The sequence below is a fragment of the Aptenodytes forsteri genome, unplaced genomic scaffold, assembly GCF_000699145.1.
Source record: "Aptenodytes forsteri isolate BGI_AS27 unplaced genomic scaffold, ASM69914v1 Scaffold321, whole genome shotgun sequence".
NCBI classification, from domain to species: domain Eukaryota; kingdom Metazoa; phylum Chordata; class Aves; order Sphenisciformes; family Spheniscidae; genus Aptenodytes; species Aptenodytes forsteri.
In genome coordinates, this window is record NW_008795030.1 from 697,088 (window position 1) to 713,865 (window position 16,778).

The 16,778-nt window shown below is 46.7% G+C and overlaps 1 protein-coding gene across 2 annotated transcripts in view; it reads left to right on the forward strand.

The window, feature by feature from the left end:
- The window catches only part of WASF2 (WAS protein family member 2), a 34,227-nt gene that overhangs the window by 952 nt on the left and 16,497 nt on the right, over positions 1–16,778 (forward strand). The window contains exons 1-2 of one of the 2 annotated variants that reach the window (XM_019471254.1): positions 15,982–16,101; positions 16,406–16,559. In XM_019471254.1, the coding sequence (XP_019326799.1) occupies positions 16,430–16,559 (130 nt within the window). In that variant the 5' untranslated portion in view covers positions 15,982–16,101; positions 16,406–16,429. Of the gene's footprint in view, positions 1–15,981; positions 16,102–16,405; positions 16,560–16,778 lie in introns of those variants that run through there. The other variant, XM_019471253.1, reaches the window with a different exon arrangement.

A 16,778-nucleotide genomic window follows, 5' to 3' on the forward strand; every position in this document is an offset into this window, starting at 1 on the left:
GGGGGGGGTGCTGCAGGGTCCCCTCTAAGGGAGAGGCAGTGGTGCTGTGCTGAGGGAGGGGGGTCCCTCCCTCTCCAGGCTGGTCGCAGCCTTTGCTGTCTGGGTTTGACATCAGTGCTTGTGCAAATGCGTGCGTGTCTGTGTACAAAGTCTGCCTGTCTGGGTGTGAGCTGGCTGCCCTTGTTGGTGCAAGTTCTGGTGATTGCGCCCATGCAGTGTTGCTGTGAAAGCGACTGCTCCCTCTTGGCTGTCCTGCCCCACAAGTGGGTGCACCCTTCAGTATGCCTGGCTACACTTTAAGGATGTGTGTAAGCCCCTTGACCGTTAACTATGGGCACACAAAATGTAAAACTGCTTGGGGTGAGACTATGTGGGTGCTGTGGCATGGTTTGGAAAATGTTTTTCCCAATATTAAATCCCTAGGCGCTCTCTGAAAGAAAGCTTTGAAGGGCGTAACGGGATACGGTCGGGTAGTTTGGTCAAATGCACTGACCTGCCAGTGACCTCAGACCATATTTCTTCCAGAGAAGAAGTAAGTTGTTAGGGAATGTCCTTGGGGTTGTACTTCCCCAGCATTTAGGTTTGTGTTGGGGTTATGCCTTTGGGATACGAATAGCATATGTCCTTTGGGGAAAGGTAAGAGATTGCAGCTCCTCCCTGTTAGCTCTCATTTGACCTCAAGGACCTTCCCATGTTAGGGTATCTTCCCCCCCCCGCCAAAAGTTTCACATTTGGCATTACTGTTTTACTTTTCATTAGTAGCAACAGCAGAATTGGGCACCTCTACATAAATCAGACCACTGGTGGGACTGCATGATGTGTTAAAGCCAGGACTAGGCCTGTTCAGTAAGATAGCAGAAAATACTGAAAGTCTAAGTCTTTCAGCACTACAGATGTTAGTGGACATGAAATGATACCAATAGTGCTAAAAAAACCTTTATTAAGTACACTTGCTGCAGACGGGGTCGTAATTGATCGAGCCCTCTGTAACCCTCACGCTTGCGTGTCCTTCCCAAAGACTTGTGAGATGGAAAAGTTGAAAGTAAAAGATGTGAGAAGCCAGCCGGGTGTGTGTGCGCGTGCTTCCCTGTGACAAAGCTGGTGCAAAATGTTGCTTTACGGGAAGTACTAAAGTCTGTATGCTTGGTCACATGAGGAAGGGGAATAGTTACGTTTTCCACCCGGTTTAAACATCTGCAGAATCAGTTGCTACTAAATGCTGCAGGAATTTAAAATGCTGCGTTGCGACACTTTTCATTCCGATTTGCCCCTTATTGACCTTGAGTGGGTTTTCGTCATAGAAACCGATACAGAGTTTAATCCAAAACTTAGTGAAAAACAAACCAAAGCTAACATCTACCCACTGAAAACACAGACAGCATGTTGATAGAGTGACTTTGAAAATCCACTTGTATTCACAGCCAAGGACAAGCTTTATCCAGGAAGTGGGGTGGAGCAGGCCAGGCACTCCAATTCTGTGCTTTTTTTGCGTTCTTTTAAGGATTGTGCTTGAAAACATAAAGTTTGAATGAGAGAGCTTGACCCAAGCTTGAGAGGCCTGCCTAGTTCTGATCTTTGGTCAAGCTACAGTTGTCAATATTGTCCCTGGGTGGGTTGGTGACGGTGGGGATCAAACCCAGGACTTCTGCCTTCCAAAGCATCGATTTCTGCTTGGTTAAAAGCCTCGTTCTGTTTGGGGTGAGGAGCAGGTTTATCAGCTCCCTGTGTAGCCCAGTTGAAACAGGGTGAAGCCTTGCTGTACTGAGTAAGTATGGGTTGTAAGAGGATAAACTTCCAGGGGTGAACTGAATGTAAACTTTTCCCTAAACTGCGTATCTTCACTGCTTTTAAAAAGAAATGTGATATTTTTTTTATCTGTCTGGTAACAAGTTCAAACAGTAAATGCCCCAACCACTTTTTTTATTCAAAAAAACCCCAAACAACAAACAACCTTCTGATGGCTGGTGCCTGTCAGGCTCCTTCACAGTAAATGCCCCAAATTCCACTTTTTTTATTCAAAAAAACCCCAAACAACAAACAACCTTCTGATGGCTGGTGCCTGTCAGGCTCCTTCCTCTTCACAGCTGTGAAGATAAACCCTTTCCAAGCTGTCTGCTGCTGATCAGGTTTTTCCAAGCTGCTGCACGGTGACGTTAGCGAGACCCCTGCTTCATTTCACCATTCCCACAGCCCTGTCCCCCAGCCCCGCAAAAAAAAAAACCCCAACCCACCAGCGGTGCAGCAGTGCGATGCCACTGCCCGATCTCTGGCTGCGGGCTCACCCCCGTTCCTCACTTTAGCTTCTCTCCGGTCTACGTTCCTAACAAATCTTTCAAGCTCTGGTTTTACAAAACTGTGCTGGGGGGGTGGGGAGGAGGATGCAAGCTAAGGCTGCGAGGAGGGGGGGAAAAAAAGAAATACGGTGTGTTTCTGGCTACTTTATTTCATACAAGACTTATTTGAAATGCGGTGTAGTGAAGTGAGTGTCTTACTGAAGAAGGGTAGAGGCTGGAACTGCAGTCCTCGTGTCTTTAGAGATATCACTGCTGGGGTTTGAAGTAATGAGTTAATAGTAAAGTTCTTCTAAGCAGAGTATAAAACTGGTTTCCCTATGAATAATGTGACACACCGAACAGAAATGGTGTATTTTTAAGTCACAGTTCAGAAGGTATTTGTGAGCAGTGATTCATTAAAAAGAATACAACCTTTATGATAACTACCAACCCAGTTTCTCAGCATGTTTTGAATATATCTCATTCTTCAGGGCTGGTCTAGGAAAAGTTGATTTCATTCACAAAGCTTAGATAATCACGTAGTGTGGGTGGAGGGGTTAAAACTTCAGTGATTGCCTCATATGCATATAGTTACAGCTGCAAATCCATCTCCTGGGTTTTTTTTCTATTATTTTTTTGCGGTGATAGAAGAACAAAGAAGGTTGTTAGGATTAATGTTTCCACAAAATCAGGTTCGTTTTCTTTGACAGACTTTAATAAGGAAGATTTCAAGAAGTGTAAGACTTGGCTTTAATCCTTCTAGATAGTTTCTCTCTGTGGGCTTTCTGGACTCAAATGTTTAATAACTTTACATGTAAGGTTTCTGTTTTGTCTCTGCTAGGTTTGATGATGATAGTTATCCATTGGTCGTTCAGCTGAGCAAAATACTCGTGCTGCGTGTGCTGCACGAGTCAGTCACAAACCAGGAAAAGGGTTGAATAGCAATTGTGTTTGCATGTGTTGTGTATGAAGTTCCCGCTGTCCCCATACAGAATGGGACACCAGCACCTGGCAAAACCACGCACCGCCGAAAGCTTCTTCTGAGGGTTAAAATAGCCAGAACAGCCCACAGTCTGATGGCTCAGCGCTGGGCTTGCTCCTTTATATAGTTTCTAAAGTAACGCTGCGCAAAATGCACAGGAGGCAAACCAAAAGTGACACTTTCACCCTGCGGAAATCTAGGAAAGCAAAATGCAACTATTTTCCCAGCCTGTCTTACGGTGTGTTACTGTTTTCAGCAGCGCTCTTGCGCCTGATGGGATCTGTAGTAAGAAATTGTGTATTTGAGTACTTATTCTCGCTGTGCAAGGCTAGATATTTGTGAGATCGGGGCCTTAGCTACTGCAGATTAACACTTATTTAAATATTTTAGGTATTTATAAACACTGGATTTAAAAAAAGGCATGTGGAAATGGCTTCTGGGTAATAAGCAAATGGCTGCTCAGAACAGAACCACCCCGGTGACATTTACTTCCTTTGTATTTTTGCAACTCTGTGTAATAAAAAGACCGTGTGTTGTCTTTTTGAGGAGGGGAGGCTACCGGTGCTGCCGATCAGGCTTCACTGCAAAGGGCGTGCTTGCTAACAGGAGCTTCTCCAGAAGGTCGTCGCATTCAGGCCTGATTCTGGTTTATATAAGATTTGTTTTTCTATCTGAAGGTCTGCAGGATTCCCCCCCCCCCCCCCCCCCCCGCGTGGGGGGGGAGGTCCCCTCCCAGAAGAACTGAAACGTGAACTTCCACGTTATTTTGTTGAGCAAGCAGCACAGCGGCAGTGCAAAGCGTTAATCACATTCTCCATCCCGAGCTCGCCTTCGCTGCAGTAATGGGCCTGGGAAATAGTTCCTCTAGATCCTACCCTAATTCTTGAAATAGCAGTAAAGCTTTCTGGTATTATGTTGCTACTGGAGAAGTGGCAGAGCGCAGACATATCTCAAGTATGCATCTGCCAGGGGCTTTGATGAAGAAAATTTAAAGGACCAGGAATCTCAATTGGTCTCTCACAAATGGGGTCAGTGGCGACCCGCTCTGTTCCTTTGACGCCTTCTGTGTCGTCTCCTCTTACAGAGCAGTATCCCAGACCTGTTTTGGGGAGAAGTGGTGGTTTAAAGGTTGCTGTGATGCCAAGAGAGGAAGAAGGGAGATGCCTGTGAAGCAGCAGCAGTTAGCATTTGTTCTTGAGGGCTTAAATTTCTGCATGGGAGGCTGTTGCTGTGGCACCGCTTCAGAGGAGCTGCTCTGAGATCGCTGGTGACCTATTGTCTTGGAGGCTTTGATTCTCCTGTGTTACTGTTGGAAGTGGTGCACAGTCGAGAACGGGACGGACAACACGCAAAGAGCTGTCCACTAAAAATAATTTGTTCTTACTGCTGCCGTAAATCAAACCATGAGTTTATTGTTTTGGTTTGTGCTGAAAGTGCTCAATAAGAATTGAGAGCTTCTCTTGTGTTGTCTGATGCAGCCAGATAACCTTCTTCTCGGAAGGTGCTTGTTTAATATGAATGGTGATGCATTTATTTGAACAACTCCTTTACGAAGCAAAGACACACATAGATTTGAGATTAAAATCTCCTAATTGTAAAGAGAAGGACATAAAACGAGGCGTCTTTTCACCTAGCGTATGATAAATGTGGGGCTGGCTGCTCTGGGATTTCACGGATGCTGACTGTTTAGATGAGTTCAGAAGCTGATGAGACCAGTTTATGGAAGTGAAATCCATAAAGGACAATTAAATGATAGTGTTTGTTTCCGTGTGGTCTTGAGGTGCGGTGGGATGCTGCAATGTGGAAGGGGACAGCAGGGAGAACTGTTGCTCTGTGCCTGCCTTGTTCTCGTGCTCTTTTCTTTATGCATCTGAAACCTGGCCACCGATGAACAGAGGATGCTGGTTTGTCTGGAGGCTGGATGACCTAGCATGGCTATTCTTAAGTCCTGTGGCTTAGGGTTCCTTGTCTTGTTTGTTCGCTGACGTTTCCGATGATGTTACAGAGCAACCTGCCTCTTCCGAGCCTCCATTTCTCCCCGCTCATAAAACTGGGCTAATGACTCTGACCTTTTGTTTGTAAAGCAAAAGGATCAATAAAATACTGGAGCTTATTTACTATCATTACTGAAATGATGAGCAATGCCACTTTGCGGTACTTCAAAGAGGCTTCGCTTATAAGATGCTGGAAATCCCTAGAGAGAGAAAATGTTTCAGATGGAAAAGGAGGGGGAATATTCCTCCCGTTCTCATCTCGTAAGTGTACTCTCCTGCAAGGCATGGAGGTAATATCTCCGGCCATCTCCCCTCCAAGCTGGGCTATTTAAAATAGCCGCTGACAATCTTTGCTTTTTTCCGTAATAGCCAAACGGGCTGGTGTCACTGATTGCATAGGAGCGAGTTCTGCATAAATTGTTCACATGCTGTGGAGTTTTGCAAAGTACTTTGTTGACCTATTATATTACCGCTAATAAGATTGAATGTGGTTTTAATTTCTCATTTCCTCTTTCACTGGATGCCCTTTTCCTACTTCTTAGAGTCTTACTTCAAGTCTCTGTATAGCGAAAGTCTTTTTCTGTTGCTCAGAGAATGAATGATGCTTTGCTTTCAGGCAGCTCCGCACTGGAGGGCTTTAAGTGGCATTCAGAGAAGGCTATCAGCCACAATATCTGATGTATTGGTGTAGCTGCGGTTCATGCATGGAGTGCAAAAAATGGGATTTAATTGGGAGGGAGGGGGAATAGCGGCCCTGGCTGAATGGATGGGTGAAAGTTCCCCGACCACCCCTTAGCCCAGCAAATAGTTTGTTGAGTGCTTGCCAGAGCGGAAGCGACTTCCCTTTCAGGCACCCTGCTTTTGTGCACCGTAAGAAAAAGCACACACTCTTACGGTTTTGGCCTTGCAGCTGCAAAAAAAAAAAAAAAAAGTGAGAGAGAACCGTGCACACACCCAGATCCTGTTCTTTCAATACCAACAGCTGCTGAGCTGATCCTTTGCTGGAGGGAGGCATATAGCTATAAACACAGCTTGTGTAAAACCTTTACCTTCTGTCTAGGGCAGCGTGAAATAACTGGCCGCTTCCCTTTTGGAGGCTAAATTAAAAACGCGTGTAATTAACTTATACAAAATAGCCTTTTGGTTGCTATTGAGAATTCAATATTGTATCAAGGAGGTTACATCTAGGGTCTGGCTTCACATGAGAGGTTTCCATAAAGCAGCTTATTATAGACCTTGTGGTGAGCTTTGATAGAAAGACTTGCATCTTTAGCATCCCTAATACGGTCTAATCTCTCTTCTCCCGAAAAGATCGGTTCAATAAAGTGATGGTTTCAAACACTCTGAAATAGTTTTGGACGGTCCGGAGCCTGGAGTTTGCACTTTAGATTACATAAGGTGAGATCACTGCTGGGCTCAGAACATGCAAAATGGAAACAACTGCAGCTTAAAAAGAGTATTTTTCTGACTGTCTCAAGGAGATTACACAGGCATCTGTCACCACGTCCAAGCTGAAATCTGACCCTGCTCTGTCAGACCAGGGGGGCTGATTGAAACAGTGGGGCCTTGCTGAAGTCTGCCTGGAAGGTTGTTCGGTCCCGCTGGCTGCACGGATGGAGAAAGTGAGTCCAAGGATTGTCATGCTGTTGAGCAAAACCAGAAGACTGCTACTCGCAGCTTCCTGCAGCTCTGCCTGCAAATCCCAAATGGCAGCCCGGGATCATGCGCCGTGCCCGTACGTTGCACAGATGGCTTGTGCACGCACGAAAACCAGATTTGGTGTTTCTGTGGGGTCGCCTCACTGGGCACCTCTACGGAAGAACTGGGTAATCCCAGACATGGGGCAGGCCCCTTCTCCCCCAGCCCTGGTTCCTCTTCTCACCCTTGGACAGGACAAACCGTAGGCGTCGGGAAGGAGAACTGCCTTGAAACCCCCCGATACATGGTGGCTTTTGGTACCGGTGGGGTGGGGGCCTGCCTGTTCTCATGAGTTCATAGTCATACCCATCTTGCTTGGCTCCTGAGATCCAAAAAGCATATTCAGGGTCTTTAATGTAGCATCACGTGTATCTCTTCCCCCCCCCCCCCCCCCCCCCCCCCACCCCACCTCCTAATAGCATCATCATAAACCATTTTTATTTAGATGCTCAAGGCTGTTCTCTTGGGTTTTTTTGTGACAGAAATCCCAGCAGATGTAACACTTCTGGAAAATATCAGGGAGTCAGTGTCTTGTCTCTTTTTTTTTTTCTTCGTGTCAAAGGTTAACTTAAAATATTAATGCTGCAAAGATTCATTTAAGATATTAAAACTGTTCAGGCAAGAATACGTGTACATATTGTAATTACTTCCTTTTTCTTACAATTAAAGTAATTGGATTATATTTAATGAGCTATTTACATTTAATAATTAAGAAAAGACTTATCTTTCCAGTATTCCCCAAGTGCAGCAGAAGGGTGGGGGCATTCAGAGCTGTGATATAATTATCTAGGCGTGAGTTGAAACTGAAAGAGCAGTTGAGCTGTATAGAAAACACTTGGAACTGGTTTGTTCCTACTCTTTCATTAATCAAAATAGTTTAGTGTGTGTTAAAGGAGGGGAGGCTGAGCTTAGCTGCAAATGAGACAGTTTATCTGCTGAAAAGGAAGGTTAAAATATGTTCAGACTTCAGGAATAAGTCATTTAGAAAGAAAAAAAACCAAAACCACACCCTCTCTTTCCGTATTAATTACCGAGCGCTGCCCTAGAATGAAAATGTGCTGATGTATTGTGAGAGTTGTGCTTTGCACCGAGTGCTTTGTTAGTGCTTACAGGCACAAGCCTTTCCTCTTGCTGGAGGAGGCTGGTGTGAAGGAGAGGAAGAAAAAATGCTATCCTCATTAGCAGTAATTCAGCCTGGGAATGAGCGATTCAGCGGTGTTTGCTTTAGCAGCCGCGCACCATTTGCAGAAGTTGGCCTGTGGTTCTGCGACGGCGTGAGGCTGGGGTACCTGCAGCACCTCCGGATGAAGCTGTTGGGAGCGATGCTGCTTGTGTTGCCACCTAAAGTGCATCTCTTCTAATCAAGACCTTTTGAAGTGAATTCAGTGCTGTTACAGACTTGGAGGCTTGGAAAATGAAATCTTGTGATTTTATCCAGAGCTCATTTTGCCTGGATTGGGACAGAAACAAATGGATGACTTTGCCAATGAAAGCTCCTCAACCTTGACCTTTAAGGGCTGGCTTTTGGGGCAGAGTGGCAATCCCATTTTAGTAGACGTCTCCCTCTTGGGTTGCTGTGGCTGCTAACCCCGGTGGTTGTTACTGCTCAGGGGACTCATCTCCTGGGACAGGCTGAGACTGATTCCTTGAACAGTCCCATTGACTTTGGACAGTGGTTTGGGCTCAGACCAGGTGTCGTTGGAGACCTCCTGCCGATGGACTGAAACCTGCCCGCTGACCAGGCCTCTCCCCACATCCTCCTAAAATATTTGAGAACCTATAGTGGGTTTTTCTGTACCTGAGGAGGCCAAAGCTACCTGTTGATTGAAGCTTGTGATACTGCTCTGTATTGTCACTGACATTGTATCCTTGCCAAAATTATTCAGAGGTTTAACAGAAAGCATTCCGCTCCCTTTGCTGCTCCTGTTTCCTAGGAAGCAACAAAGCCAGAGCTCTTCTAGCGCTGAAGGAGCCCTGTCTCTCTCCTGATGTCTATCCTCACGGCAAAGACCTTGAAACCTTTCTGTTTCGGAGCTTTAATTCCTGTTTAATCAATAGTTCTGTATTCTGAGAATCAAATCCCTGTGACAGCTCTCTTTAATTGAGCTAAACTGCCTTTCTCTTGTCACATCTCTTCTAGAGTTTTATTTAAATGCATTTGTTCTGCCTGTATCCTAGTCAGGCATTGATAGGAACACCAGGTGACCCTCTTGGTTTAACTTGTTTTTCAGCTAAATGAATGGAAACATTAATTAGGGCAATGGTGTGTTTTTTAGGAATGAAAAAAAAAGAGTCTAGGTCAAATTGCTGGCTGTATTTGCACTCCAACAGAAGCTAGGAGGATCTGTATGTTCCCCGTTAGTGACACCCCCATCCTTCCACCCCCAGCTTGGTTTCTGCCAGCAGCTTCGAGCGAGTCCCTCTCCAGGAGAGCAGGCTGGCATTTTTTCCAGCAAGATCATCTTCAGTAAAGCTGATAACAAAAGTTTAAAAGGAAGAGCCAAATTTTCAGTCACACCTGTGCAATCCCCTTGAGGGCAGTAAATGATGATGATAATGCATGAGCCAGACAAAAAAACGCAGAAAATGGCTTTCTGAGCCTCTTTTGCATTTTTCAGAGCCAGCAGACTGGAGAGGGGTTGGAGAAAAAAAAAAAAAGGGAGAAAAAAAAGAGTTATTTTTACTCGGGAACAGAGCGGGCTGGATGTTTGTTGTCTCAAGGACTCCACAGCGCGCTGTGCAATGCTTCGTTACTCTGCGAGATCAGGGCTGACGTTTCCTAGTGTGTGAACATCGCTGTGGAAATGTGCAGCGCTGCTCTTGCCCCACGCTATTGCCGAAAACACCGCTGTCGTAATGCCGGCAGATCGTATCTGCAAAGTTCTCGAGTTGGTGATTGAAGTGGATTATTAATTTACAGGGGGGTTATGTATGGGTTTTTTGCGATCGGCTGACTGTGTTCTCCTGAAGGCCCCGTGTTTTCAGTAGATCCTGCTTCAGGAAAGCTTTTGTGCGACGGTGGGTGAAAACGCAGCCTGCGCTTTCCGTCTTAGCGGCTGGTAAGAGATGGTGGGCAACGTTTTCCCCGGCGCCCAGGGGGTTTTTACCCGTGCGTCTCCCCCGTGGCTTTTGGGGAGAATAGACCACTGTGAAAGGAAGCAGCCCTGCAGCTGCCCTTCACTGCTGACTCCTGCTCAGCTGCTGGCAGGCTGGGCTGTTAATGACAGATGAGCCTGTGACGCGTTTTTGGGAATGAATACTTGTTACAGCTGGTGGGATGGAGTAGTTTGTGGCATCACATGGCAGTTTGCTCTATAATTTCACTCCCTATTGCTTGGATGCAGCACTGATTGCTAGGTCTCTCTCCGAGTGTGGAACTGTAGCATTTCTGATTGCTGCATCCCGCTTCTCTGTGGCTGCATTGTGAGCTTGGATATAGCCCTGAGCACTCAGCAGAGCCTTCTGCTGAATTTTTTTTTTTTTTCCAGTTCTCTGTGTGTGTGGCTGCTGCTTCTTCCCTTTCTGCTAGTCTTTTGGGGTTACATAAAAGCCAGTCTCTTTCTGGCCATTACAGCTACATGGGGGAGTAGTTACTGCTGAGAGAAGCTTGAAATTTGAAGCAGAGTTGTCACAGACATTAGAAAGAACAGTCAGTCTGCGTTGGCAAGCTACTGAGTTAAGTCTCATTTCATACTGATGGGAATTTCAGATCTGATTATCTCCTTCCTCCCTCATTCCCAAACCTGCTGGTGTGTCTAATCCCCCGATGGGTACTCCTAAAGGCTGCTCTCCAAGGCGCTTAGCTGAAGGCTTGGTCTCCTTGACTATGGTGCTTGTTTGTGTGCAGGCAGAGGATTTTCTAAGCCCTGCTGAGGGCAGGGTGATTGGTCACCCTGACGTACTTGAAAATCAAGCCTAATTTCTCTCCCCTTCCCCAAAAATGAGCTCTGTCCTCCTTAGGTGCTTTGTGCTACGCCAGACACTATGGCAGATGATATCACTGCTGGGGTCCAGATTTATTTGCAGATGGTCCCTGATCTAAGAGGTTGTGTGTCACATTGAGTGGGGAATTACCCAGGTGACTCCCAGTAATGCTATGCTAGCTGGTCAAATACCAGTGAGAAGACCCTTGCCAGATCTCTCCCTCCAACTCGGCTGTTATTTACAGCTCTTTGTGTGCATTGCATACACACGTCTCACCTTGTACTCCTGCCTGCCTTCTCCTCTGCACCGCGGTGTTGACTGTGCTATCTGCCTGCTGTACAAAAAAAAAAAAAAAGGCTGGTTCCTCTCTTGCTGTGCAGTGCTGTTTTCTGCTCTGCTCCAAACTGCTTGTTAAGGAGTATTTGCTCCGAGTTGCTGTTTTCAGTTGACAGAACTCGCGTTGGAAAGCAAATACTCAATCCTAAAATGTCCCTGTATTGCTTCTCAATACTTGTAATCAAAGTCTGTCTCCTCTATTGTTCGTAACAATTGTCCAATTTTACTGTGCCAGCCCTATTTATTAAATATAGTCAATAAGACACAGCTTTGTGCGAGGGGTTTATAGACTGGCAGTTCTTGTTTGAAACAAACCAATTGTACTTGATTCTAATCCAGAACTGGGATTCCTGAGTGATCCGCTACAGCAGAGCTCATGGGGAGAGCGGTCGATGACTTGCTGATAAGAAATCTTAGAGCAGCACGCTCATCTTGAATTTACCTCGTGCTTTACTCAAAGTGCTGGATTCAGAAAGGCAAAAATTGCAAGTCGCATTCCCCCCTCCCCCCCCTTTACGGGCCTGTGTTGGGCCATGCTTGTTCCCCAGCGCCCCAAAAGTCTTTATAGAAATAATTGCCAAAGTCAGAATCGACTTAAAAGCTGGTGAGCAAGGCATTTAAGGTGAGAGCTTGTTGTGGAGGGAGCGGGGTGTCAGATCGGCAGCCACGTGAAAAAGCACTATGCATGGATCCTGCTTTCTCAAAGTACGAGGCGTCTGAGACCACCGTGTGTGCAGTGAGAAAGCACAGGCGTCGATAGGAGGGGTGACGGGGAGCAAAAGCCCGGTGAATCCTGGAAACAAGGTGCCAGTTGTGGCTGGAAGATCAGTAGGAATGTAGGAGCGGTGAGCTCAGCTTCCAGGGCTTTTGTTGCGCTCAGCAAACTTTTTCTGGGCCGGCGCGGGGCTGTGGAGCGGGCCAGGGCTCGGCAACGCGTGCGTAAGCATTTCGGGAGAGGGGAAATTATGAGGAATTCTGGCAATGCCCGGCTGGAGGTGGGGCAGCGTACAGCTGCAGGGAGGCGAGGGGAAAAGAGCTACGGGGCAAAGCTGGGCTTTTCGGATGGTTTGGCTTTTAGTCACTGCCGTCATAACAAGGCTTGGAGCCTTCTTTGAGTCAAGCCGTGACTTGGAGACTTCAGAGGAAATGCTTGCCGTGAGCAGGTAGGAAGGTTCTGATTCAAGTGGGAGAAAAAAAATCATTTGTTACCATAAGAAAAGCCCGCCCTTCATGTTTTTAAGAAGGTGTGAAGCATGGCGGTTGGGAGGATGAGTATTTTGAACGTCGACTGAGGCAGCGGTGTTTGTGGATTTGGCACACGACCGGGCTTCAGTGTTGGCCCATTTCCTTACAGCTCTCCCAACCAGTGGTGCTCTGCAACCAGCAAAGATCGCTTAACTTCCTCCTCACATAGCTAGCGCTGTGTTTCAATTTGATGCCTTTTTTTTTCTCTCCATATTCATTAGAAATCTGTTGCAGACAGTTTTCTGTTTCTTTGAGGCAGTTTCCTTCTACTTTTAACATACTCTCTCTTGTCTCCCGTTACAGCTGGGATCGGGGCAGGTCCTCTCCGCCCATGGCGTGCCATTCTTGCAGCTTCTTAAAAACAGTGTGTGCACCCCAAACTCTACTACTGAAACAAATCTAATCTTCAGCATTAATAAGCAAGTGGAAACACTTATCTTTGCCCGAAAGATAGGGATTTTTGGCCTCGCAATTCATTTAACTTGCTTCTGAATGGTAGGATTTAGTTATAATATACGGTCTGCGGTAGTTATGTGACAGTGACTAATGCCTGATGACCAGTCTGGCTAGCTGGGGTGGAAAACTGCTGTGCTGTCATGCCCTGACCACTGAAAGTAAAGCGGTTCTGGATGGCCCTTGCTGGTAGCACGCTGTCAATCGGCTTCTTAATGACTCTCTTAAAGAATAAAAGCAAGAGCCTCCTGGAAAGCTTTTTTAGGTCTGTCCCTTCCTTGTTTCGTTTACTGTCTCTCTTCCCTGCCCCCAGCTGTATGCCTTGTGCTGTCTCCAGTGTTTTGCTTCCTCCTTCTCCCTCTGCTCTCATACCTTGTCCCTTTTCCACACTTGATTTTCTGCCCCTCCTGACTGCTGCTTCGAAATACACCACTTATTTTCCAATCCAGACTATTAATCTTTGTCCCACCTACTCATGAGGCATGAAGGTTTTACAGGAGCCTGTTAGCTGTTATCTCTATACCTACCCTCCAAAGACTCACGGGGAAAAACGAGGTCTAAGAGTGAAGTGCTGCCTTGTGGGGGCATCGACTGCTCTTTTCGCTAATATTGGCATCAGGCTCTGGTTGTAGGTCCCAGATTTCCTATCTGCCTGCCTCCACCCTACAAAAACATCTGAAACCTTGAAGCTCCTTGTCCTTCCGCTCAGAGGAGAGGAAATTTTGCTTTAAAATGCCTCTTATCCCAGAGGCCGCTGGCTGCTGTGAGAGCAGAAGGGTGGTTGTCCACAGCCCATCCTGTCCTCCCTGCCTTGCTCATCTCTGCTGCTCCAGGGGGTTAATCTCTTAGTTTGACTGCTGCTTGCTGGATCCTGACTGGTGTTAGGAGCAACAGCGGGGCAGCAGAGCTGTCCCCGTCGCCTTGGGAAGAAGCGTACTCTCTGCGAGGAGGGCTGTCGTAGCGATCACGAGGGCGAAACTCTTGATTCTGCAGTGGAGTGTGGCAGGCTGTGCTGGGAGGGTGGGGGTGGCTGGCAGGATGAGCCAGGCTATAAAGGGAGTGTTTTTCATAGCCCTTATCTCTGCTGTCTTGCACCGGTGCAATTTCATAATGTATGTGTGCTGTACCATTGTTATTTTAAAAAAAAAAAAAAAAAAAAGCGACTTTCACCACTACTCCTTGCTTTTAGTTTCAAAACATGCTTTGAAGGCAAACACTTTCGGGGGGGGCTGTATATAGACAGCATATTCTGAGCCTTTGTTTATTTATGGGCATTTGGGGCATTACTCCATTTTCTGCCCTGTTCTCCCCATACTTGCAGAGATTAGTGCTACCTGCATCTATCTGACCCGGCATACCTATCATCTTTGGGGGGTTTTTTGCCTCTTTTTATACATGCACGCTCACATCTCTTCCCCCTTACAGGCTTATTTTACCTCTTGCTGTTTTCCTTCTGTCTGTCCTGCACCTTGGAAGGTTTCCAGCTGGGCTTGGTGGATAGGCTGTCCACTCTGGCTCTGCAGATCCCACCGCATGTGCTCCCTGGCCGAGCCCTGGGGAAGCAGAGGGGAGAAGCTCGATGCAGGCAGCCTGCAAATGCTGCCTTGTTTATGAGAGCTGCTTGTTGGTGCAGACTGCAGTCTGGGGGGAGCCGGGAAAGTTTGTCTGGCGTAAAGCGCTAAAGCTGACAAAAGATTGTAGGGCTTGGGCTGTAATCGATAAAACACGGGGTATTTAGAAGCGAAGGTCAGAGTCCTTCCTTAGTTCACCCTGTTCTTTAAATATCCCAGCGGTTACTGATGGTTGCTGCAGTGCTTGGACACAGTGAAGAACAACACGGGCTTCAGTCCTCAGGGAGTCTCTGCTTTTATTTATTTGGATGCAGATCTCGCTCCCCTTTTCTGTAAGGTGTATGGTTTTGGGGACTCTTTCCCTGCACAGGGACAAGCATGCGAAATCCCTCGCGTAGAGGCGTTGCAAAATGGCAACCTACATCTGCTTGTCTGGGAGATATCCGTGCGCCCGGTATGCTGCAGCTCTTGAACTCCTCTGCCTTAATGGGTCAAATTTAGCAATTCAAAATCTGGCTTGTGAGGTAATTAGGAGGGATAATGCCCACTTCTTCCTCTTAACACCCTGACAGAAAAGCATCCAGGAAGGACTCCTGGACCTCAAAGATAAGCTGCCAGCTGCCACAGAGACTATCAAAGGGTGGCTCAAAGTCAAGAGCAAACAGCTGATTTTTTATGGTTCTTGGGTTTTTGCTGTTGGTGACAGGAAGCCATGTTCCCCAAGCTGTTAGCTTCCTGTTTTATTTTTACACCCAGCCCGAGCAGATCAGCATGCCTATCACATGGGAGCTGGCTGCTTCTCATGGGTTGTTCCTCAGCTGACCTAGAAAAGTGATTCTTTCCCCTTCTAAATTAATCAAGAAGTTGGGATGTACTTGCTTTCACTTAGTCTTAAAGATTTCAGGCATGTATCATGCTCCTTGTTCTGAGCTGTTTACCCAAGTTTCCTCCTCTCTCTTGGAGGCAGACAATCTGAGAGGGAGCTGTTTGTTGCTTCAATGTTTCGGCCTGTTAGCAAAGGAGATTTTTGTTAGTTCAAGACACTGACCTGCACATAAAAGCATTTTCTGTCTAAAGCATAACTTCCGGACACTTATCTTTTCTTCTTTTTTTTTTTTATTTTACTTTTTTTAAAAAAGAAAGAACTGGAAGTTTGTCCTGACTGTTGTACAATCAATCTTGACTTCTTTCTGAGCACGCTCTAGTCCTGCATCCTGATTAGAGCTCCCTCATCGTTAAACTGCTGTAGCACGAAAACAATGGTCCAGTGTAAACCTCGGCCCCGGGGGATTTCCCAAGGGAAGAGGGGTGCAGCCTGCAGGATAAGGAACAGTCACCAGAAAGTTTCCTGGTCAGCTGCAAGCGCTTCCTGTTGTTTCAGGAGAGCCCTGTCTGTGCTGCTCCAGGAGAGAGGCACCACGCATGCTTTGGTGTGCTGGAAGAAGCTGGTTTGGGGGGTGTGTGTGGGTTTTTTTTTTTTTAATATCTCTCATCTTCATCCTCTGGGTTTAAGCAAACCTATTGATTGCAAGTTTAAAATATTTCTGAAGAAGAGCTTGTAAGACTCGCCAAAGACACTGTGCGTGAGCGCGGGAGGAAGGAGACTGCTCAGAGGCGGCGGATGGGTAGGAAGGGAACAACGGCTGCGGTAATGCCAGGAGCACCTTGCGTGTGGGCGAAGATGTGTAGTTTTCCATCTCTGCCTCTGTACCTGAGCTGGTGGAGCTTTGCTGTCACTGCAAGTCATAGAACAGCAGGATCTTTATTTCTGATGAACCAGTTTTATAAGGGTGGGGAGGGGGGAAAGAAGGCTTATAAATAAAGCCATTTGAGAGCAGGAAAAACGAACACCATGGCTCTGGTGTGCCTGGAATTTGTGGTTGAGTAATCCTTTCCTGTTTCTTTTTTGGGTTGTTTTTCATCTTTCAGAACAGTGCCTGAAGCAGGTCCACCATGCCGTTAGTAACGAGGAACATTGAGCCAAGGCACCTGTGCCGTCAGACGTTGCCTAGTGTTCGAAGCGAGCTGGAATGCAAGACCAACATCACCCTGGCAAATGTCATTCGACAGCTGGGCAGCCTGAGTGAGTACCATGGCGAGCCTGCGCGTTGCCCTCAGGAGTCGCTAGTGCTCTTTATTTAGCTCCCTTTCTACTCTCGTGTTCCTATTTCTCCCCCATCTGCCTTCCCTGGGTAATGCTAAAATGTTTTCCTAAAGAAATCTGATGCTAATTTCATATCCCTGGTCCCACTGCCTTCCCATCTAAGAGAAAATGGGGGGGGGGGGTGTGTACGTGTGCGTG